Source organism: Echiichthys vipera, assembly GCF_963691815.1.
Source record: "Echiichthys vipera genome assembly, chromosome: Y".
NCBI lineage: Eukaryota > Metazoa > Chordata > Actinopteri > Perciformes > Trachinidae > Echiichthys > Echiichthys vipera.
The window spans coordinates 3,343,269-3,369,454 of record NC_139849.1 but is presented as its reverse complement, the minus strand read 5'-3'; the positions used below and the strand labels follow the sequence as shown (position 1 = coordinate 3,369,454).

The window sequence follows — 26,186 nt, the reverse complement described above, 5'->3', positions numbered from 1 at the left end:
AGACACACAGATGGACAGAGAGAGACAGACAGACACACTTCCAGAGATGCAAGCAAAGCCTAACAGTAACTATAATATTTATAGTAATGTGAATATAACGTATATGTTAAGGCAGTTAATACAACAGAATAGTAGAAACAAGCACAGCTAAGGTGACAGAATATGAAAATGATAATAATTATGGTGGCAAACATGATCAATGATGAGTAGTGGCAATAGCAGCTACGATACAGCTACAAATTTTATAGTTTATTAAACTAGTGATAGTATATATGAGTAACAGCGACAATAGCAGCAGGAAGCGTCATGTAGGACCATGGCAGCAAGCACCACCACGATCAGCAGAGACCTGCGAGACGACAAAGCACAAACAGCTCCGGGGAAGAAGCTGAATCAGTAACATGCATTGATGGGACATGAATGATTCAGACAGAGAGGAGAGAAGCTCAGAGTATCAGGAAAAGTATTATCCCCCGGCAGACTAGGCCTATAGCAGCATAATTAAGCAGAATAAAGTCTCATCGTAAGCCCTAGCTGTAAGCTTTATCAAAAAGGAAAGTTTTAAGTTTACTCTTAAATATGGGGACAGTGTCTGCCTCCCGAATAACATTTGGGAGTTTGTTCCACAGGAGAGGAGCTTGGTAGCTGAAGGCTCTGCCTCCCATTCTACTTTTGGAGACTCTAGGAACGACGAGTAGCCCTGCATTCTCAGAGCGCAAAGATCTAGTTGGGTGATACGGTACTATGAGCTCTTTAAGATACGACGGAGCCTGACCAATAAGAGCTTTGTACGTAAGGAGAAGGATTTTAAATTCTATTCTAGATTTTACAGGTAGCCAGTGCAGAGAAGCTAATACAGGAGAAATATGTTCTCTTCTATTTGTTTTAGTTAGTACACGAGCTGCAGCATTTTGGACCAACTGGAGACTCTTAACAGACTTATTGGAGCAGCCTGATAATAAGGAATTGCAATAGTCCAGCCTAGAAGTAACAAATGCATGAACAAGTTTCTCTGCATCTTTCTGAGACACAATGTTCCTAATTTTTGCAATATTACGCAGGTGAAAATATGCAGTCCTTGTTGTTAGTTTTATGTGAGAATCGAAGGACATATCCTGATCAAAAATAACACCCAGATTCCTTACTGTGGTGCTGGAGGACAACACAACATCATCCAGAGTAACAATGTCTTTAGCTATTGAATTTCGGAGGCCTTTGGGGCCAAGTACAATAATTTCAGTTTTGTCTGAGTTTAACATCAGGAAATTGCAGGTCATCCAGCTTTTTATTTCCTTAATGCACATTTGAAGTTTATCTAACTGATGGGTTTCTTCTGGTTTGATCGACAAATATAATTGTGTATCATCAGCATAACAATGAAAGTTAATGGAGTGCTTCCTTATAATATTTCCTAAGGGAAGCATATATAAGGTGAAAAGAATCGGTCCAAGGACAGAACCCTGTGGGACTCCGTGACTAACTTTAGTGTGCATGGAGGATTTGTCATTAACATGTACAAACTGAGATCTATCTGATAAATATGACTTAAACCAGCTCAGTGCGGTTCCTTTAATGCAGATCAGATGCTCTAGTCTGTGTAGCAGGATGTGATGGTCAATAGTGTCGAAGGCAGCACTAAGATCTAGTAAGACAAGTACAGAGACAAGTCCTTTGTCTGAAGCTATTAGAAGGTCGTTAGTAATTTTCACCAGTGCTGTCTCAGTGCTATGATTTGCTCTAAATCCTGACTGGAAATCCTCAAATAACTCATTATTATGTAAAAAGTCACACAACTGATTGGCAACTAATTTCTCGAGGATCTTAGAGAGAAAAGGAAGGTTAGATATAGGTCTATAGTTGGCTAGTACCTCAGGATCAAGACTGGGCTTTTTAAGAAGAGGTTTAATTACAGCTACTTTAAAAGACATTGGTACATAACCTGCTGATAAAGACATGTTAATCATATCTAATACAGGAGTGCTAATTAAAGGTAACACTTCTTTAAGTAACCTAGTTGGAATAGAGTCTAGAAGACAAGTAGAAGGTTTTGATGCTGAAATAGTAGAGTTTAATTCGTTAAGGTCGACTGTAGAAAAGCAGTCCAAGAATATATCAGGTCGTACAGTTTGTAAGGTTCCTGGGTTCGATGAAAGATTGGTGCCAAGCGAGTTGATTTTGTCTCTAATAGTTATAATTTTGTCATTAAAGAAGGTCATGAAGTCGTTACTGCTGAGGGTTATAGGAATACATGGCTCAATAGAGCTGTGGCTCTCTGTCAGCCTGGCTACAGTGCTGAAAAGAAATCTAGGATTGTTCTTATTCTCCTCTATTAAAGATGAGTAATATGCTGCTCTGGCATTACGGAGGTCCTTCCTATAGGTTTTAAGACTTTCTTGCCAAACTAAGTGAGATTCCTCCAGTTTAGTGGAGCGCCATTTACTTTCCAACTTTCGCGATATTTGTTTTAATTCACGGGTTTGTGAGTTATACCACGGAGCTAACTTCCTCTGTTTTATTATCTTCTTTTTTAAAGGAGCAACAGAGTCAAGTGTTGTTCTTAGAGAGCCTGCAACACTTTCAACAAGGTGATCAATTTCAGAGAAACTAACGTTAGTGCAGGAGTCTTGAATATTAGGATGAGGCATTAAAGTAAATGCAGATGGAATCGCTTCCTTAAATTTAGTTATAGCACTATCAGATAAACATCTGGTGTAGACACTTTTACCCAGTGGTGAGTAGTCCTGTAATATGAATTCAAAAGTTATTAAATAATGGTCTGATAAAATAGGATTCTGTGGAAAGACTATTAAGTCATCAATTTCCACACCATAAACCAAAACAAGGTCGAGGGTGTGATTAAAACAGTGAGTAGGTTTATGTACACTCTGACTAAAACCAATCGAATCTAATAGAGAGATAAACGCGATACTGAGACTATTATTATCGCTGTCCACATGAATATTAAAATCACCTACAATTATTACTTTGTCGGATTTAAGGACTAAATTTGACAGAAACTCTGAGAATTCGGACAGAAATTCAGAGTACGGACCAGGAGCACGGTACACTATAACAAATATAATTGGCTGCACAGTTTTCCAGGTTGAATGTGAAAGACTAAGAACAAGACTTTCAAATGAATTATAATTTAGTTTAGGTTTAGGGTTTATTAATAGGCCTGAATTATAAATAGCTGCAACGCCTCCTCCTCGACCACTGCCTCGAGAAATATGAGTATTAATATGAGTGGGAGGAGTGGATTCATTTAGGCTAACATATTCTTCGGGACGCAGCCAGGTTTCGGTCAGACAGAGTATATCAATATGGTTGTCTGATATCAGATCGTTTACTAATACAGCTTTAGATGAGAGAGATCTAATGTTTAAAAGTCCACATTTTATTTTCTGATATTGTTGCATTGTCGCAGATTTTGCGTTGATTTGTATCAAGTTTTTCTTTGTAGCTCCTCTTCTGTTCATTTTTGATCTGTTTAATTTAAATGATCGTGGGGCAGACAGTGTTTGTATACTAAACTGAGCTGGAAAATGCTCCACAGGGAGCGCAGAGAGGTGTGTAAGACTGCCACTCTGCTTCCTGGGCACCTGCGATAAGGGCAGCGCAGAGAGGTGTATTAAATCAAATCATAACAAAAGTTATCTCAGGACACTTTACAGAGTAGGTATAGACCACACTCTATGACTTCTTTATGATTTACATAGACCCAACAATTCCCCCATGAGTATGCAGTGGCATGAAAAACCTTCCCCTTTAACAGGCAGGAACGTGGGACAGACCCAGCTCTGTGGAGGAGGGATATCTGTCTGCACCAGTTGGGGAGGAAGAAAAGAAGAGAGAAAAGACAGACAGATGGACAGAGAGAGACAAAGACAGACAGAGAGACAGTCCCAGAGATGCAAGCAACCACCCCTATAATAATATCTATAGTAATGTGAATATGACTAACATGTTATAGAAGCCAATATAGTAGAACAGTAGAACCAAGCACAGCTAAGGTGACAGAATATGACAATGATAATAATTATGATGGTAAATATGATCAATGATGAGTCGTGGTAACAACAGCTGTGATACAATGAAAATGGATGCATAGATGGATAGAGATGCATAGATGGATGCATAGATGGATAGAGATGCATAGATTGATGCATAGATGGATAGAGATGCATAGATTGATGCATATATGGATAGAGATGCATAGATTGATGCATAGATGGATAGAGATGCAAAGATTCATGCATAGATGGATAGAGATGCATAGATGGATGCATAGATAGATGGATAGAGATGCATTGATGGATAGAGATGCATTGATGGATAGAGATGCATTGATGGATAGAGATGCATTGATGGATAGAGATGCATTGATGGATAGAGATGCATTGATGGATAGAGATGCATTGATGGATAGAGATGCATAGATGGATAGAGATGCATAGATGGATGCATAGATGGATAGAGATGCATAGATTGATGCATAGATGGATAGAGATGCATAGATTGATGCATATATGGATAGAGATGCATAGATTGATGCATAGATGGATAGAGATGCAAAGATTCATGCATAGATGGATAGAGATGCATAGATGGATGCATAGATAGATGGATAGAGATGCATTGATGGATAGAGATGCATTGATGGATAGAGATGCATTGATGGATAGAGATGCATTGATGGATAGAGATGCATTGATGGATAGAGATGCATTGATGGATAGAGATGCATTGATGGATAGAGATGCATTGATGGATAGAGATGCATTGATGGATAGAGATGCATAGATGGATAGAGATGCATAGATGGATGCATAGATGGATAGAGATGCATAGATTGATGCATAGATGGATATAGATGCAAAGATTGATGCATAGATTGATGCATAGATGGATAGAGATGCAAAGATTCATGCATAGATGGATAGAGATGCATTGATGGATAGAGATGCATTGATGGATAGAGATGCATTGATGGTTAGAGATGCATAGATGGATAGAGATGCATAGATGGATGCATAGATGGATAGAGATGCATAGATAGGTGGATAGAGATGCATAGATTGATGCATAGATGGACAGAGATGCATAGATTGATGGATAGAGATGCATAGATGGATGGAGATGCATAGATGGATAGAGATGCATAGATTGATGCATAGATTGATGCATAGATGGATAGAGATGCATTGATGGATAGAGATGCATTGATGGATAGAGATGCATTGATGGATAGAGATGCATAGATGGATAGAGATGCATAGATGGATGCATAGATGGATAGAGATGCATAGATTGATGGATAGAGATGCATAGATTGATGCATATATGGATAGAGATGCATAGATTGATGCATAGATGGATAGAGATGCAAAGATTCATGCATAGATGGATAGAGATGCATAGATGGATGCATAGATAGAGAGATAGAGATGCATAGATTGATGGATAGAGATGCATAGATTGATGGATAGAGATGCATTGATGGATAGAGATGCATTGATGGATAGAGATGCATTGATGGATAGAGATGCATTGATGAATAGAGATGCATTGATGGATAGAGATGCATAGATGGATAGAGATGCAAAGATGGATGCATAGATGGATAGAGATGCATAGATTGATGGATAGAGATGCATAGATTGATGGATAGAGATGCATAGATTGATGCATAGATGGATAGAGATGCATAGATGGATAGAGATGCATAGATTGATGCATAGATGGATAGAGATGCATAGATGGATAGAGATGCATAGATGGATGGAGATGCACAGATGGATGCATAGATGGATGGAGATGCATAGATGGATGCATAGATGGATAGAGATGCATTGATGGATGCATAGATGGATAGAGATGCATAGATGGATGGATAGAGATGCATAGATGGATGCATAGATGGATAGAGATGCATAGATGGATGCATAGATGGATAGAGATGCATAGATTGATGGATAGAGATGCATTGATGGATAGAGATGCATTGATGGATAGAGATGCATTGATGGATAGAGATGCATAGATGGATAGAGATGCATAGATGGATGCATAGATGGATAGAGATGCATAGATTGATGGATAGAGATGCATAGATTGATGGATAGAGATGCATAGATTGATGCATAGATGGATAGAGATGCATAGATTGATGGATAGAGATGCATAGATGGATGGAGATGCATAGATGGATAGAGATGCATAGATTGATGCATAGATTGATGCATAGATGGATAGAGATGCATAGATGGATAGAGATGCATAGATGGATAGAAAAGCATAGATGGATAGAGATGCATAGATGGATGGAGATGCACAGATGGATGCATAGATGGATGGAGATGCATAGATGGATGCATAGATGGATAGAGATGCATAGATGGATGCATAGATGGATAGAGATGCATAGATGGGTGCATAGATGGATAGAGATGCATAGATGGATGCATAGATGGATAGAGATGCATAGATTGATGCATAGATGGATAGAGATGCCTAGATGGATAGAGATGCATAGATTGATGCATAGATGGATAGAGATGCATAGATTGATGCATAGATGAATGGAGATGCATCGATGGATGCCTAGATGGATAGAGATGCATAGATTGATGCATAGATGGATAGAAATGCATGGATGGATGCATAGATTGATAGAGATGCATAGATGGATGCATAGATGGATTGAGATGCATAGATGGATAGAGATGCATATATGGATGGAGATGCATAGATAGATGGAGATGCATAGATGGATAGAGATGCATAGATGGATAGAGATGCATAGATGGATAGAGATGCATAGATGGATAGAGATGCATAGATGGATAGAGATGCATAGATGGATGCATAGATTGATAGAGATGCATAGATTGATAGAGATGCATAGATTGATAGAGATGCATAGATGGATGCATAGATGGATGGAGATGCATAGATGGATAGAGATGCATAGATGGATGGAGATGCATAGATGGATGGAGATGCATAGATGGATAGAGATGCATAGATGGATAGAGATGCATAGATGGATAGAGATGCATAGATGGATAGAGATGCATAGATGGATGCATAGATGGATAGAGATGCATAGATGGATAGAGATGCATAGATGGATAGAGATGCATAGATGGATGCATAGATTGATAGAGATGCATAGATTGATAGAGATGCATAGATGGATGCATAGATGGATGGAGATGCATAGATGGATAGAGATGCATAGATGGATAGAGATGCATAGATGGATAGAGATGCATAGATGGATAGAGATGCATAGATGGATGCATAGATGGATAGAGATGCATAGATGGATAGAGATGCATAGATGGATAGAGATACAGATAGATACTTAGATGGATAGAGATACATAGATAGGTAAATAGATAGATAGATACATAGATAGGTAAATAGATAGATAGATACATAGATGGGTGGATATATCGATACTTAGATAGATAGATGGATAGAGATGCATAGATGGATGGAGATGCACAGATGGATGCATAGATGGATGGAGATGCATAGATGGATAGAGATGCATGGATGGATAGAGATGCAACGATGGATAGAAATGCATAGATTGATGCATAGATGGATAGAGATGCATAGATTGATGCATATATGGATAGAGATGCATAGATTGATGCATAGATGGATAGAGATGCAAAGATTCATGCATAGATGGATAGAGATGCATAGATGGATGCATAGATAGATGGATAGAGATGCATAGATGGATAGAGATGCATTGATGGATAGAGATGCATTGATGGATAGAGATGCATTGATGGATAGAGATGCATTGATGGATAGAGATGCATTGATGGATAGAGATGCATAGATGGATAGAGATGCATAGATGGATGCATAGATGGATAGAGATGCATAGATGGATGCATAGATGGATATAGATGCATAGATTGATGCATAGATTGATGCATAGATGGATAGAGATGCAAAGATTCATGCATAGATGGATAGAGATGCATTGATGGATAGAGATGCATTGATGGATAGAGATGCATTGATGGTTAGAGATGCATAGATGGATAGAGATGCATAGATGGATGCATAGATGGATAGAGATGCATAGATTGGTGGATAGAGATGCATAGATTGATGCATAGATGGACAGAGATGCATAGATTGATGGATAGAGATGCATAGATGGATGGAGATGCATAGATGGATAGAGATGCATAGATTGATGCATAGATTGATGCATAGATGGATAGAGATGCATTGATGGATAGAGATGCATTGATGGATAGAGATGCATAGATGGATAGAGATGCATAGATGGATGCATAGATGGATAGAGATGCATAGATTGATGGATAGAGATGCATAGATTGATGCATATATGGATAGAGATGCATAGATTGATGCATAGATGGATAGAGATGCAAAGATTAATGCATAGATGGATAGAGATGCATAGATGGATGCATAGATAGATGGATAGAGATGCATTGATGGATAGAGATGCATTGATGGATAGAGATGCATTGATGGATAGAGATGCATTGATGGATAGAGATGCATTGATGGATAGAGATGCATAGATGGATAGAGATGCATAGATGGATGCATAGATGGATAGAGATGCATAGATGGATGCATAGATGGATATAGATGCATAGATTGATGCATAGATGGATAGAGATGCAAAGATTCATGCATAGATGGATAGAGATGCATTGATGGATAGAGATGCATTGATGGTTAGAGATGCATAGATGGATAGAGATGCATAGATGGATGCATAGATGGATAGAGATGCATAGATTGGTGGATAGAGATGCATAGATTGATGCATAGATGGACAGAGATGCATAGATTGATGGATAGAGATGCATAGATGGATGGAGATGCATAGATGGATAGAGATGCATAGATTGATGCATAGATTGAAGCATAGATGGATAGAGATGCATTGATGGATAGAGATGCATTGATGGATAGAGATGCATAGATGGATAGAGATGCATAGATGGATGCATAGATGGATAGAGATGCATAGATTGATGGATAGAGATGCATAGATTGATGCATATATGGATAGAGATGCACAGATTGATGCATAGATGGATAGAGATGCAAAGATTCATGCATAGATGGATAGAGATGCATAGATGGATGCATAGATAGAGAGATAGAGATGCATAGATTGATGGATAGAGATGCATTGATGGATAGAGATGCATTGATGGATAGAGATGCATTGATGGATAGAGATGCAAAGATGGATGCATAGATGGATAGAGATGCAAAGATGGATGCATAGATGGATAGAGATGCATAGATTGATGGATAGAGATGCATAGATTGATGCATAGATGGATAGAGATGCATAGATGGATAGAGATGCATAGATTGATGCATAGATGGATAGAGATGCATAGATGGATAGAGATGCATAGATGGATGGAGATGCACAGATGGATGCATAGATGGATGGAGATGCATAGATGGATGCATAGATGGATAGAGATGCATAGATGGATGCATAGATTGATAGAGATGCATAGATGGATGCATAGATGGATAGAGATGCATAGATGGATGCATAGATGGATAGAGATGCATAGATGGATAGAGATGCATAGATTGATGCATAGATGGATAGAGATGCCTAGATGGATAGGGATGCATAGATTGATGCATATATGGATAGAGATGCATAGATTGATGCATAGATGGATAGAGATGCATAGATTGATGCATAGATGAATGGAGATGCATAGATGGATGCATAGATTGATGCATAGATGGATGGAGATGCATAGATTGATGGATAGAGATGCATAGATTGATGGATAGAGATGCATTGATGGATAGAGATGCATTGATGGATAGAGATGCATAGATGGATAGAGATGCATAGATGGATGCATAGATGGATAGAGATGCATAGATTGATGGATAGAGATGCATAGATTGATGGATAGAGATGCATAGATTGATGGATAGAGATGCATAGATTGATGCATAGATGGATAGAGATGCATAGATTGATGGATAGAGATGCATAGATGGATGGAGATGCATAGATGGATAGAGATGCATAGATTGATGCATAGATATATGCATAGATGGATAGAGATGCATAGATGGATAGAGATGCATAGATGGATAGAAAAGCATAGATGGATAGAGATGCATAGATGGATGGAGATGCACAGATGGATGCATAGATGGATGGAGATGCATAGATGGATGCATAGATGGATAGAGATGCATAGATGGATGCATAGATGGATAGAGATGCATAGATGGATGCATAGATGGATAGAGATGCATAGATTGATGCATAGATGGATAGAGATGCCTAGATGGATAGGGATGCATAGATTGATGCATAGATGGATAGAGATGCATAGATGGATGCATAGATGGATAGAAATGCATGGATGGATGCATAGATTGATAGAGATGCATAGATGGATGCATAGATGGATTGAGATGCATAGATGGATGCATATATGGATGGAGATGCATATATGGATGGAGATGCATAGATAGATGGAGATGCATAGATGGATGGAGATGCATAGATGGATAGAGATGCATAGATGGATAGAGATGCATAGATGGATAGAGATGCATAGATGGATAGAGATGCATAGATGGATAGAGATGCATAGATGGATGCATAGATTGATAGAGATGCATAGATTGATAGAGATGCATAGATGGATGCATAGATGGATGGAGATGCATAGATGGATAGAGATGCATAGATGGATAGAGATGCATAGATGGATGGAGATGCATAGATGGATAGAGATGCATAGATGGATAGAGATGCATAGATGGATAGAGATGCATAGATGGATGCATAGATGGATAGAGATGCATAGATGGATAGAGATGCATAGATGGATAGAGATGCATAGATGGATGCATAGATTGATAGAGATGCATAGATTGATAGAGATGCATAGATGGATGCATAGATGGATAGAGATGCATAGATGGATAGAGATGCATAGATGGATGGAGATGCATAGATGGATAGAGATGCATAGATGGATAGAGATGCATAGATGGATGCATAGATGGATAGAGATGCATAGATGGATAGAGATGCATAGATGAATAGAGATACAGATAGATACTTAGATGGATAGAGATACATAGATAGGTAAATAGATAGATAGATACATAGATAGGTAAATAGATAGATAGATAGATACATAGATGGGTGGATATATCGATACTTAGATAGATAGATGGATAGAGATGCATAGATGGATGGAGATGCACAGATGGATGCATAGATGGATGGAGATGCATAGATGGATAGAGATGCATGGATGGATAGAGATGCATAGATGGATAGAGATGCATTTATGAACGGCCCTCATTTTTTAAATCAACATCATCTACATCTGAGTCTGTCAGGTGTGCTCTTCCTCACTGCATTGGTTGGCACAGGTTTGTAATTTGCCCAGGTTTGTGCACTTCCGCCCATTGCTGAGACATGTCCACTCTGTTAGTTTACATGACCTCACACTGCACTGATAGTGGATAGAGATGCATAGATGGATTCATAGATCGATGGAGATGCATAGATGGAGGCATAGATGGATGCATAGATGGATGCGTAGATGGATGCATAGATGGATGGAGATGCATAGATGGATGTATAGATGGATAGAGATGCATAGACGGATAGAGATGCATAGATGGATGGAGATGCATAGGTGGATGCATAGATGGATAGAGATGCATATATGGATGCATAAATTGATAGAGATGCATAGATAGATTGAGATGCATAGATGGATGCATAGATGGATGGAGATGCATATATGGATGGAGATGCATAGATAGATGGAGATGCATAGATGGATAGAGATGCATAGATGGATAGAGATGCATAGATGGATGCATAGATTGATAGAGATGCATAGATTGATAGAGATGCATAGATGGATGCATAGATGGATGGAGATGCATAGATGGATGGAGATGCATAGATGGATGGAGATGCATAGATGGATGGAGATGCATAGATGGATAGAGATGCATAGATGGATAGAGATGCATAGATGGATGCATAGATGGATAGAGATGCATAGATGGATAGAGATGCATAGATGGATAGAGATACAGATAGATACTTAGATGGATAGAGATACATAGATAGGTAAATAGATAGATAGATACATAGATAGGTAAATAGATAGATAGATAGATACATAGATGGGTGGATATATAGATACTTAGATAGATAGATGGATAGAGATGCATAGATGGATAGAGATGCATAGATGGATAGAGATGCATAGATTGATAGAGATGCATAGATGGATAGAGATACAGATAGATACTTAGATGGGTAGAGATGCATAGATAGGTAAATAGATAGATAGATACATAGATGGGTGGATAGATAGATACATAGATAGATAGATAGATAGATAGATAGATAGATAGATAGATAGATAGATAGATAAATGGAAACTCAGACGCCATTGACGACATCTCCAACAAAGTGCGATGAAAACAAAGTATACGAATGTATACACTCAATCAATCATCCTGTGTGAAGCAGAACATATAACAGAGTAACAAGGCATTATGACTCACATAGGTAGATGCATAGATGGATGCATAGATGGATAAAGATGCATAGATGGATAGAGATGCATAGATGGATGCATAAATTGATAGAGATGCATAGATGGATAGTGATGCATAGATGGATGCATATATGGATAGTGATGCATAGATGGATGCATATATGGATAGAGATGCATAGATGGATGGAGATGCATAGATGGATAGAGATGCATAGATGGATAGAGATGCATAGATGGATAGAGATGCATAGACGGAGGGAGATGCATAGATGGATAGAGATACATAGATTGATGCATGGATGGATAGAGATGCATAGATGGATGCATAGATTGATAGAGATGCATAGATGGATGGAGATGCATAGATGGATGCATAGATGGATGGAGATGCATAGATGGATGGAGATCCATAGATGGATGGAGATGCATAGATGGATAGAGATGCATAGATGGATGCATAGATGGATGGAGATGCATAGATGTATGCATAGATTGATAGAGATGCATAGATGGATGGAGATGCATAGATGGAGATGCATAGATGGATAGAGATGCATAGATGGATAGAGATGCATAGATGGATAGAGATGCATAGATGGATGCATAAATGGATAGAGATGCATATATGGATAGAGATGCATAGATGGATGCATATATGGATAGAGATGCATAGATGGATGCATAGATGGATGCATAGATGGCTGGAGATGCATGGATGGATAGAGATGCATAGATGGATAGAGATGCATAGATGGATAGAGATGCATATATGGATAGAGATGCATAGATGGATGCATATATGGATAGATATGCATAGATGGATGCATATATGGATAGAGATGCATAGATGGATGGAGATGCATAGATGGATGGAGATGCATAGATGGATGGAGATGCATAGATGGATGGAGATGCATAGATGGATGGAGATGCATAGATGGATAGAAATGCATAGATGGATAGAGATGCATAGATGGATGGAGATGCATAGATGGATAGAGATACATAGATGGATGCATAGATGGATAGAAATGCATGGATGGATGCATAGATTGATAGAGATGCATAGATGGATGCATAGATGGATAGAGATGCATAGATGGATGCATAGATGGATAGAGATGCATAGATGGATAGAGATGCATAGATGGATGCATAGATGGATAGAGATGCAAAGATGGATGCATAGATGGATAGAGATGCATAGATTGATGCATAAATGGATAGAGATGCATAGATGAATGCATAGATTGAATGAGATGCATAGATGGATAGAGATGCATAGATGGATAGAGATGCATAGATGGATGCATAAATGGATAGAGATGCATATATCGATAGAGATGCATAGATGGATGCATATATGGATAGAGATGCATAGATGGATGCATAGATGGATGCATAGATGGATGGAGATGCATGGATGGATAGAGATGCATAGATGGATAGAGATGCATAGATGGATAGAGATGCATATATGGATAGAGATGCATAGATGGATGCATATATGGATAGAGATGCATAGATGGATGCATATATGGATAGAGATGCATAGATGGATGGAGATGCATAGATGGATGGAGATGCATAGATGGATGGAGATGCATAGATGGATAGAGATGCATAGATGGATGGAGATGCATAGATGGATAGAGATACATAGATGGATGCATAGATGGATAGAAATGCATGGATGGATGCATAGATTGATAGAGATGCATAGATGGATGCATAGATGGATAGAGATGCATAGATGGATGCATAGATGGATAGAGATGCATAGATGGATAGAGATGCATAGATGGATGCATAGATGGATAGAGATGCAAAGATGGATGCATAGATGGATAGAGATGCATAGATTGATGCATAAATGGATAGAGATGCATAGATGAATGCATAGATTGATAGAGATGCATAGATGGATAGAGATACAGATAGATACTTAGATGGATAGAGATACATAGATAGATACATAGACGGGTGGATAGATAGATACTTAGATAGATAGATAGATAGATAGATAGATAGAGATACATAGATAGGTAAATAGATAGATACATAGATAGATAGATAGATAGATAGATAGATAGATAGATAAATGGAAACTCAGACGCCATTGACGACATCTCCAACAAAGTGCGATGAAAACAAAGTATACGGATGTATACACTCCATACAATCATCCTGTGTGAAGCAGAACATATAACAGAGTAACAAGGCATTATGACTTACATAGGTGGCATAACTGAGGAGAAGAAGAAATGTTAAAATGTCACTGAACATCATAGTGCACAGAGGGTCATTTATGAACGGCCCTCATTTTTTTAATCAACATCATCTACATCTGAGTCTGTCAGGTGTGCTCTTCCTCACTGCATTGGTTGGCACAGGTTTGTAATTTGCACAGGTTTGTGCACTTCCGCCCATTGTTGAGACATGTCCACTCTGTTAGTTTGCATGACCTCACACTGCACTGACAGTAACTGCAAAACAGCATCTGGTGCTGGGGAACCATGCATTTACTGTAATGCCAGCTGCCCTTCATCATTTGTGGTCCATCCAGATAGATGTGCTCCCCTGTTAAGACTGTTTAATAAACAACACAATTCATTCATTTACAACTATGTGTCATTTTAATAACTGAACATACTGCATTCAGGTTTTTTCTTCAAATATGTAAGAAAATAATGTATAGAAAACACTAGCACACACCTCTCTGTAACTCATATCTACCATAATCAAAAGAGAAGACGAACATCAAGGTGATATTCACATTTCCTCTTTAAAAAACACTAATTACCCATAATAATATCAAAAGTTGAGGAACAGAGGATATTTTTTAAGCGGAAGATTTGAACTTTTAACATTATGACTGTTACATTTTCAATAAATTGAAGGTTTTTACTGTATGTTTTCTTCCATATTTTTATGGACATATCAGTGGTCTCCTAATGCACATAAAGGCCTGTATTTCCTGCTTCAGTGTGCTGGGAATTTCTTGTTATCTGGGCACACAATTACAGCACATTTCAAATAGGTCCACATTGTTTATTCTCTCTTGTGGACTCTGTATGTTCTTAAAAGTGCATCTTGGTCTTATGTTGCCATATTCAGGTTATGTAAATGCATGTTAATACTTAAAACCAAATTCAGCCTCATTGGGTTATGTATTATATTATTACCAGCATAACAGACAGTGTGGAAGAGTGATGCATTGAGTGGGATTTAAAGCTGTACCTCAGTAGGGAACTGCCTCACAAACGGACACTCTAACCATAATTCTATCAGTTTTTCTCAGTGTCAAGAAGACATAAATAGCAAAAATATCTTTTAAATATATTTACACATAACACAAAATGTCCACAAATGTTAGATATGTGAATTTATTTCAAGCACACTAAAAAATAAACAAACACCATGAACAAGTAGTCCTGTAGTAGTTTGTAGTAGTAGTAGTATTTGAGCAAACTTTGCCAAAGGAGATCTGGCATCGACTGATGTGGTCTGTTTTCCCTTGCATATGATTGGTGGAAAGCGGTTCACATCTATTGGCTGAGAAAATTGAGGGGAGGAGATTATCAGCATCTGACCGTTTAATATGTAACGCGTCCTTGAAGAGTACTTGATGCGTCAAAACACGCGTTTGAAATGCAAATTACGGCGTAATTTATGCGCCGCGTAAAGTCAGTCAGAACGCTCTGCAGGACACGCAAAGTCGGTCAGAACGCCCGTCAGTTACGTGCGAATTGTGGCACATTCAGCCTGCCATAATCCAGCTGCAGCACAAGCCCCCGACGTGACACAAGCCCCCGGCTTGACGGAAGTGACGCAATAGTTTTTTTTTTTAACTTTATTGAAAAAGTACAAAACATAGCAACAGTTTAAGGAAATAATTTTAAGAATGGCCTTTTTTCAAAAATATATATATATTTTTACTTTGAAAAAGTACATACAATTCCCCTCAGTCAGGTCTCAGTCCTTCACATGTACACACAGTTACTGTATATTCATCAGTAGTATAGTGTATCTTACAGTTAATTTACAGTCCTTAATATTGTGACATTACAAAAATAAAATCTAAAATCCAATATTACAATGTGGATGCTTTAGTGATGACAAACATCTGCAAAGTTTTAGTGGAAACAAAAATGACATGCAACTTTATTAAACAAAACATTTTTAAAGTCCTTTATAACAGGGAGACGTTAAATTTCAAAAAAGTAGTTGGCTGTAGAAAAGGACGATACTTAAAGTCAGTCCAAGAGCACAGTCATGTGACTGCCAATAAAGATGCATCCTCTAGAAAGCTCAAATATAACTGAATACATTAAACACCTGATCTGCAAAATAACACTAGATTTTAAAAAAACAAAAACACTTCCTGGCAGGTGATGAACATCCAACCTGGGGTCCGTTTCACAAAGGGAGGTAACTCAAACCAGAGAAAGAGGGTTAACTCTAGCCTGTTTCACAGAGAGAGGTAACTTAAGCTCTCGGTGATAACATCCTTTATGAACCTAACCTGGTCGGGACCAGATTTTTCTCAGCAAACCTTGAGTTTCTCTCTGTCTCCGCCCTCTTTCAGCTACACAAGGTATTTGATTTCCTCATTCATTCAGTCAGCATGCAAGTTTTGGCGTAGTATAGTTCTGTCTGTTTTCTGAGAAAATCATTGCAAAAATCAGTCAGTAGGCCGACATTAGAAGTTTTATTAGATGGCGACTATTTTCACTAGCATGGCATGTCCTTTTGATAATGATGCCGTGGATGAAGGTGCAGCATTACTGCACAGAGAATTAAATATTTGTCGCAAGATGATTTCCAGACACACCAACTTGTGCACAGCCTGGATTGATTACCAGAAAGCCTACGATTCTATGCCAAACACATGGCTCACGGAATGCTTGAAGTTGTACAACTAAGGACCTTCGTTGCAAACTCAATGGGGATGTGGAAAACCACACTCGAGGCCAATGGTAAGCCACTTGCACAAGTAGCCATCAAATGTGGCACCTACCAAGGAGATGCTCTGTCCCCACTGCTGTTCTGCATAGGTCTGAACCCCCTAAACCAAATAATCAACAAGACTGGCTGTGGATACCGCCTCAAGAATAGAGCTACGATCAGTCATCTCTACATGGATGACATCAAGCTGTACGCTAAGAGCGAACGGGACATCGATTCCCTGATCCACACCACCAGGATCTACAGCAATGACATTGGGATGTCATTCGGGCTTCAGAAATGTAGTAGGATGGTGACACGGAGAGGCAAGGTTGTCCACACCGAAGGGGTCCCACTCCCAGAAGGAACAATAGCAGACGTGGAGGACAGTTACAAGTACCTTGGAATACCACAGGCAAATGGCAACCTCGAACAGGCAACAAGGAAAGCGGCAACTTCCAAATACCTCCAGCGAGTAAGGCAAGTCCTAAGAAGCCAGCTCAATGGCAAGAACAAGTCTCGGGCAATAAACAGCTACGCCCTGCCAGTGATCAGATACCCTGCAGGAATAATCAGGTGGCCAAAGGACGAGATACAGACCACATATGTTAAGACCTGGAAGCTCCTCACCATGCATGTTGGGTTCCAATCACTAATCCAGCACCCTGAGACCGTACGCAAGCCGTAAGGAAGGAGGCCGTGGACTAGTGAGCGTGAGAGCCACTATCCAGGATGAAACATCCAAGCTCCATGAATACATCAAGGATAAGGCCGCCACGGATGACGTACTCAGTGATTGTCTCAGACAATGGCGAGCAATTGACGAGATGCTGGAGGAGGAGCCAACATGGTAGGACAAGCCCCTACACGGCATGTACCACCTGAACATCACTGAAGTGGCTGATCTGAAGAAGTCCTACCAATGGCTAGAGAGGGCTGGCCTACAGGACAGCACTGAGACACTCATCATGGCAGCAAAGGAGCAGGCCCTCTGCACCAGAGCGATAGAGGCCCTGATATACCACACCAGACAAGACCCAAGGTGTAGGTTGTGCAAAGAGGCACCTGAAATGATCCAACACATAACCGCAGGGTGCAAGATACTGGCAGGGAAAGCATACATGGAACGGCATAACCATGGCTGGCATAGTGTACAGAAACATCTGTGGAGAGTATGGACTGGAAACCCCAAGATCCAAATGGGAAATTCCTCCAAAGGTGGTGGAGAATGAGCGAGCAAAGATCCTGTGCGACTTTCAGATACAGACTGACAGGATGGTAATGGCAAACCAACAAGATATCGTGGTGGTGGATAAAGGACAGATGAAAGCCGTGGTGGTGGATGTGGCGATACCGAGCGATGGGGACATCTGCTAAAAGGAACACGAGAAACTTGAAAAGTACCAAGGGCTCAGAGAGGAGCTGGAGAGAGCCTGGAAGTTAAAGGTGACAGTAGTGCCTGTGGTGATCGGAGCACTAGGTGTAGCTGGAGGAGTGGCTACAGCAGATTCTCGGTAAAACCGGTCCAGTAAATGCAGTGCTCGGAACAGCAAAGATACTACGCAGAACCCTCAAGCTCTCTGGCCTCTGGTAGAGGACCGAGGTATAGTTATATTTATGTATGGGCCTATTATACAAATATTTATATGTTTTTCATATTTTGGATAATAAAGTACTTTACTTACATTCTTTATGTTCTGTTCCACTTTTTGTAGTTGATAATGTATAGATGTCAACATTCAATTCTGTTAAAATTTTATTATAAATGTATTATATAACAAATGATTGTCCCTTGTGATATACATTGAAGATATGGCATGCATGTTCTTTTTTTTTTTTTTTTAATTATGAGAACAGTTTATTACAACAAAAATGGCACCTAAAATAATATTTTGATATTGCAGGACTTTGCTCTGTTGGAATGTTGGGTGGCTCTTAAAAGAGTCGTTTTGGGGTGCTTGTGCACTAGATGTTTTCTTGCCAGGGGACCTGTTCTTCACAGGTGAAGTAGGAGGTAAAGGTCTCTTGCACCCTGATGGCCTCTCTTGCTGCATTGTTGGAAGCAAATCTTCCCAGCCCTGGCAGAGGCTCCACCTTACCACCTGGGACGCTCCCCACCACTGCAGCTGCACACACCTCTCTGCAACTTCTGGCTGGACCTCCACAGCACACCGGTGTATCCTCCACTGGGACGGCAGGATTACAAACGCGTTTTCAACCACCATCCATGCTCTGGACAGACGGTAATTAAAGATGCAACGCTCTCTGGGAAGAAGGCGCCCGGGGAATGGCCTCATCATGTTTCTGCGCAGAGGAAAGGCCTCATCCGCACCAAAAATGTGTGGACGTGGTCCTTGGTGCTCAGCTCCTGGTAGGGGCAGGTCAGCAGGCCAGATCTCAGGGCTTGACCAAAGGCTGAGTTGGCCAGAATGCCACCATCACTAGTCCTCCCCACATCGTGTGTGTCGCTTGAAGTTGAAAAATTTGAACTTTTTAAGTGACATCGCGTGAAGCTGTGCCACGACAGCCAATCAGCGTTGAAATTGCGGTAAGCGTCATCGAAGTTCTCCGTGTAACATCCAGGGGCTCACCGGGCTCACCAAAGCCGCCATTGTTGCAGTCCTTGGGGGAAACCAGACTGTTCCTATCGATATAAAAAAATGGATATAACTATGAACTGTGGGTGGCAGCGACATGCCTTTAGGCATCTAGTCTGCCGGAAATCCAGAAGAAGAAGAAGAAAGCCGTCAGTGAAGAGGGAAGTGTATCTACAGGAGATGGGGCAGCTCCTGTACAGCTACGGACGTTAAATCACTGACGGCCTGATCTCAATACAACACGTCGACACACTTCATCTAAGAGCTCATTTCTATTCTTTTAAAGCATTCAGACCCCTGTTAGCACTAGCATCACTTCCATTTAGCACAACAGCAGATTAGGCTGAGCTGGGGGTTAGCTTCACTTAGCTAGCCGCCTTGGCTTCTACCTCCATCGCTTTTGGTGTGAACGTAACATTATGATGTTGAAGATGATTGATTGAACAACCATATTAAATGTAAACAAAACATATAATCTGTGCTTGCTGTGATTTTGTTCAAATGTAGTTAAACTGGCTTAAAACTAATAAGCGGTGTGTTTTCTGGTTGTCAGGAGAGATGTATCAACTTCCAGTGAATAACCTCACAAGAATCAGGAGAGCTAGGAAACAAGTGAAAATATCACTTGGAGACATTGGACTGGAGTTTTGCAAGGAGGCAGCACAGGTGAGTTTATTTTAGTTGCATGCGAGTAGAAAATTAACTGAATTGAAAAACAAGGCTTATTATAGATTTAAAATAATTTTCATTCATGTTTCAAAAATGATTGTAGCTATGGGTTTTAAATCTGGGACAGTCTTAAATTTCTATTTAGAAAATATTTTATCTGAAATGTGAGGACAATGTAAATCTATGCCGACTCAGCAGAATTTGTCTAAAGCAAGTGTGGCTCATAAACGCAAAGTATTGTTTGCAGACAAAATTGCCCCACATTAGGTAAATTGCTACGTGTTATATTATATTAGGTTATAACTAATATGCCTTCTTTCCAAATCTTTCCTTAGGAATTTAAAGACTTTTGCCCTAATGAGCAATTTGTAAAGGGCAGTCTTTGCCTGGATATCTGCGGATGGGATCCATCCTACTCTAAAACACAGGCAAGTCTTTCTTCTGTGCCCAGGGACTTTTCAAATGTTCACGCACCAATTAGCATATTTGTCTTAATGCCGTTTTTTTTTCTTTTAGGAATACAGATCAAAGCCATTTTGCTGCACAGAGTGCTCATTTTCTTCCAAATACTACTCAGGCTACAAGACTCACTTCCGCAATGTACACAGGAAAATCTTTGATAGTAAAATTCTGCTCAATTGTCCATACTGCACGTTCACAGCAAGTAAGAGAACTTTGGAGGTGCATGTTAAGATATTTCACTTACCCAGTTCAGCGCGGCAGAATTATGGGAACACACAGGGAAATGCATTTGGAAAAAAGGACAAAACGTATCAGGATAGAGTCAGACAGGGAGATGGTGTAGAGAGAGCAATGTATTTTTGCAAAAAATGCTCATTCCGGGACACACTATACAATGTTGTGAGAAGGCACATCTACCGGGAACATTTTCAGCATGTTGTCTCACCATATCTTGGTATGGTTTCTGAATCAACAGTCAAAAATGGTGCAAATTCTGTCAATGGCAACAACATCCTCTGTAAACGCTGCCAGTTCTCCACTCGTAGCTATGAGGCCCTAGTGCAGCATGTTATAGAGTACCACGAGCGCATTGGTGCTCAAGTAACCACCATTATTGGACACGCTAATATTATTGTCTCCAGGACTCAATCCTTGCCAGTTGCTTCTCAGAAGGCCCCACTGATCATGAGCAGGAGCCACACACTCAGAACTGTACCAATAGCACAACCAGTAATTGGCTATTTGAAGCCAATGGCCCCTGCTAGTAAAAAACAGTCTGCCATTCCACCTAGTAAGATATGTGTCGCAGTTCCTGGCAACAGCACCGTGGCTGAAAATAATGCAGCTGGTGTAAACACAGCACAGACACAAAAGTGGAAGATATGCACAGTTTGCAATGAGCTCTTTCCTGAAAACTTCTACAATGCTCATTTTGAGAATGCACACAAGGCAAAGAAAGTGTGGGCACTGGCCAAGTACATCATGAAAATCCACAATTTCACCAGCAAGTGTTTGCTTTGCAACCGCTATCTGCCCAGTGATACACTGCTTAACCACATGCTAATCCACGGGCTCACCTGTCCACAGTGCCACTCTGCTTTCCACAATGTTGAGAAAATCATTGAGCATATGGCAAAGTCTCATCCTGATGACTTTGTTGGACCCCCTGGTGCATCACCTCTGACCTTTGATCTCACCATTAAACAAGATAAGTCCATTAACATACAGCTTGTTGTGCTCACTTTTAACATGAAGGAATCTATCAATGGTCAGAATCAGTCATCACCTACTCAGAATAGTGTTCCACCTCTGGCCAAGCTAAATGCTCCAAAGAGTATTGAAAAGAAAGGTGAACCACTTGCTAGAAGTTTCACCTCGCCGCCTTACAAGAGTGAGGTTGGGAAGACTCTGTGTCCGCTGTGTTTCACCATCCTCAAAGGTCCTATCGCTGATGCTTTGGCCATGCATCTGAGGGAGCAACACCAAGTTCTCCAAACAATGCATCCTGTTGAAAAAAAGGTGACATACAAGTGCATTCATTGCCTTGGAGTGTACACCAGCAACATGGTGGCCTCCACAATCACGCTGCATCTTGTGCAGTGCAGTGCTGTTGGTAGGAACCAGGCAAGCCAAGGCTTTAAGTCTGCCTTGGCTCTCAACTCATATGGGGCTGGCTTCCTTAAGAGACAGCCACCAGCACAGGCCATGCCCAACCCCAAGAGAATGAAACTAAGCAGAGAGACAAAGATTTCCTCCATCCTTCATCGGTCTGAATTTGAAAGTCTTGCGCTGGATCCTAGAAGCTATGAGCACAAGACATATGAGGCCAGGAAAAATTTCCTGACCGCCTACTTCAACCGGCGACCATACCTTTCTCCTCAAGAAGAGGAGAAGCTGTCTGCAAGTCTGTGGCTCTGGAAATCTGACATTTCTAGTCACTTTGCAAACAAGCGAAGGATATGCGAGAGAAGTTGTCAGACCAAGAAGCTGTCTGTGCTGCTCGGCTTTGACATGCACACTCTAAAGAAAGTTAAGCATAATTTGGTTTTTGAGGAAACCAAGTTTGATGGCACCTCAGCTGGGAGATCTGGAGGCCTCAAGTTTGCTACCCCAAGCACAGACCAAAAAACTGTACCTTACAACTAAGTACATGCACAGAGACCATTTTCATCGATTCGGACAGTGAACAAGAAACGGAGGAGAGGCCCAGAGACGAGAGACCAACTGAGAATGGAAATATTGACACATACCAAAACAAAGATGTAAAATCGGAGGAGCCCGCAAACCTGACAGCAGAGATGGACCTTTGAAGGCAGACGACTCCTCTAAAGAGAAAGAGAGCTCTTTGCAAGATGGACAAACAAATGCTTGGGTGACTTTCTATTAGTGTCCCTGCCTAGCAGTGTGCCTTGGTTGAGAAACTGTAAATTAAGACAAAGGGGAAAAAAGAGGGCTGCAGATGGTTGAAAATCACAAATATATGGTCAAATGGCACAGGTGATCACAATGGGCCTCATTTATCAATCTTGCGTGAAAACGGGCGCAGATCTGAGCGCAGAATTGGTCATTGACAGGACCGATGTGTGATATATGAAACATTCGATCCTCAACATATGAATGAGCGGGCCTTGATAAATGCGGCGGCTGAATTTGATCGTCATTAACATGTTACGCTCTTAAATATTCCTGTTTCGGAGGCCTCGCCCACTGAGGTCAAACATGGAGAGAAGAAACACTGGTAAGAAAAGAAACTTTTCCGACACAAAGATCGGCATCCTGACATCCGAGATGGAGCAAAATAAAGATGTATTTTTTGGCAGTCTTAAGAGTGGAATAAAAGGGGCCCATAAAAACGCTGTATGGAAAAGAATAACGGAGGCAGTCAACCCGAAGCAGCGCTCCACTGTGACCGGTGTGCGTGTGTGCGCACCGCTGAACCTGCGCTCCTGCTCTGTAGCGGGGTTTGCCAGCGGGGTTATTAGGTATTCCGTTAGGGGATAACCTTTGTCACATAGAAGAAGCAAACCAAGATGTTAATCATCTGATACCTTGTTTGATTTAATGCAATTTATCGAGGGTAGCCACTAACCGAGGAGATGACTTTGGCTCTGCAGCGCTCTTTCCTTGTCATTCATTCATCTTCAACCTTGTCCCTGTCGGGGTTGCGGGGGGCTGGAGCCGAGCTGTTTTGAAATATAAAAGAATCGTGTGTCCCCCCCTGGCCACCACGTTTAAAAGCGATAGCTTTGCATCACAAATCACCTGCACATTTATCGAATGGTAGTTTTGGCAACTGATGAATGCGCAATCATTCATGGATGGTGCCTTCAGATGCACATGGGTATAATCAATTTCTCCAACCACAATTTTTATTTTTTTTATTCGTTTTTAAGAATCCGTTTTGATCTGTTCTTAATATGTGACTGCTTATGCTTAATGACAGCTCAAATCAAATCAAATCAACCTTTATTTATACGGCGCTTTTCATACAGAAAAGTATCGCAAAGTGCCTTACAGAGATGTACAGAAGAAGAGAAACATCAAATAAAATCAGGAGAAGAAAGTTAAAAGAACCCAACCTTCCCACAGCCATGCACAGAGACATACACAAATGTATATACGTTCATTCACACATTCACATAAACACACACAGCCATGCAGGCACATAGATACACAGACTCACACCTACACCAACGCTAGCTGTCACTACAGAGACATGGCCGGGCAGCGAGACCTGAGGTACAGAGGAGTCTAGAGGAAGCTACCTTTGGGGGGCCAACCACACCGGGAGAGATCCCAGTCCAAGGTCACAGGTAGCACTGCCACAGAGACCACCCCAACCCGAGCAGACAGGAGCCTCCGCACCAAGGTGCAGAGCCCTCTAGCCGCCCGGGCCGGAACCGTCCACGGGACAGCACCCCCCCGCGGCCAAGATCAGAGACAACTCCCAAACTGGCAGGCCCCTTGAGGAAACACTGGAGATTAAAAGCTGAGGTTTGTTAATTATTTTCAGCCATATTTTGCTGTGCTGCACCGCAAATCCACAGGCTGAAATTTGCGTACACGATCTCAGACCTGACGTGAGATTTGATCGTAGCTCCTGCTCAAGTCCAAATTGATAAATGCCGAAGTTTGCCTGGAAATGGTCGTACGCACGTTTTTCTGCCGTATGTTCATTTGATAAATGAGAGCCATTGTTACTAGTGTTGGGAAGAAGGAAAAAAAAGTTATGTTATAGATTAGAAATATATGGCATATGTAAGTGACATTGTATGTATTTTAGACATTGTTCTTTCTTTACTTCATACAGTCTCCGTTATTCACATTTAATTGTCACATAACAGGGCCGGGATGGGTAATCGGGAGATTCGGGAGAATTCCCGGTGGGCCGCTTCACTTTCACTTCAGGGCCGGTCGGGAAAAAAAATGTACTTGTATTTTTGTTTTGTTTTCTTTTAACCTTCTCTGAAAGTACACTGACACACTGAGGGTGATCACCCCTTCTCAAATAGAGTTGGTTTGATCCATAAAGCCTGTGTTTTCCAAATCGTTTTACCAGTAAATAGCTACCGACGTCGCTGACTATGGAAGGTAGGAAGAGGCCAGATTGAGGAAAAGGAAGGCGTTGGAGGAGGATGCTGCCAAATGTGGCAAGCTCACAAACATTTTTACAAGAGGACAGACACAAGTGGCTGCTGGTAAAGAGCAAAAGGCTATTACAGATCTGTGTCCCCAGCCGGACATTTTTGGGCCAATTTTATCCAACTTTCTGTTTGACCTACAAATATAAATGATGGTGTAATATTTTGAGTTTATGTAATGGTGTGAACTCACGTCTACCTTCTTATCTCTTTAACATATGTGGTTTTGACGGCCTAATGTATCTTTGTGTTTACAAGAG

The 26,186-nt window shown here is 40.6% G+C and overlaps 1 protein-coding gene across 1 annotated transcript in view; it reads left to right on the top strand.

The window, feature by feature from the left end:
* The window catches only part of LOC310966212 (activity-dependent neuroprotective protein a-like), a 33,395-nt gene extending 9,496 nt beyond the window's left edge, over positions 1-23,899 (top strand). Inside the window, 4 exon segments of the mRNA XM_083940067.1 lie at positions 20,709-20,821; positions 21,160-21,252; positions 21,341-23,408; positions 23,411-23,899. Of these exon segments, the coding sequence (XP_083796193.1) occupies positions 20,714-20,821; positions 21,160-21,252; positions 21,341-23,408; positions 23,411-23,595 (2,454 nt within the window). The 5' untranslated portion in view covers positions 20,709-20,713 and the 3' untranslated portion in view covers positions 23,596-23,899.
* Positions 23,900-26,186: the final 2,287 nt, after the last annotated feature.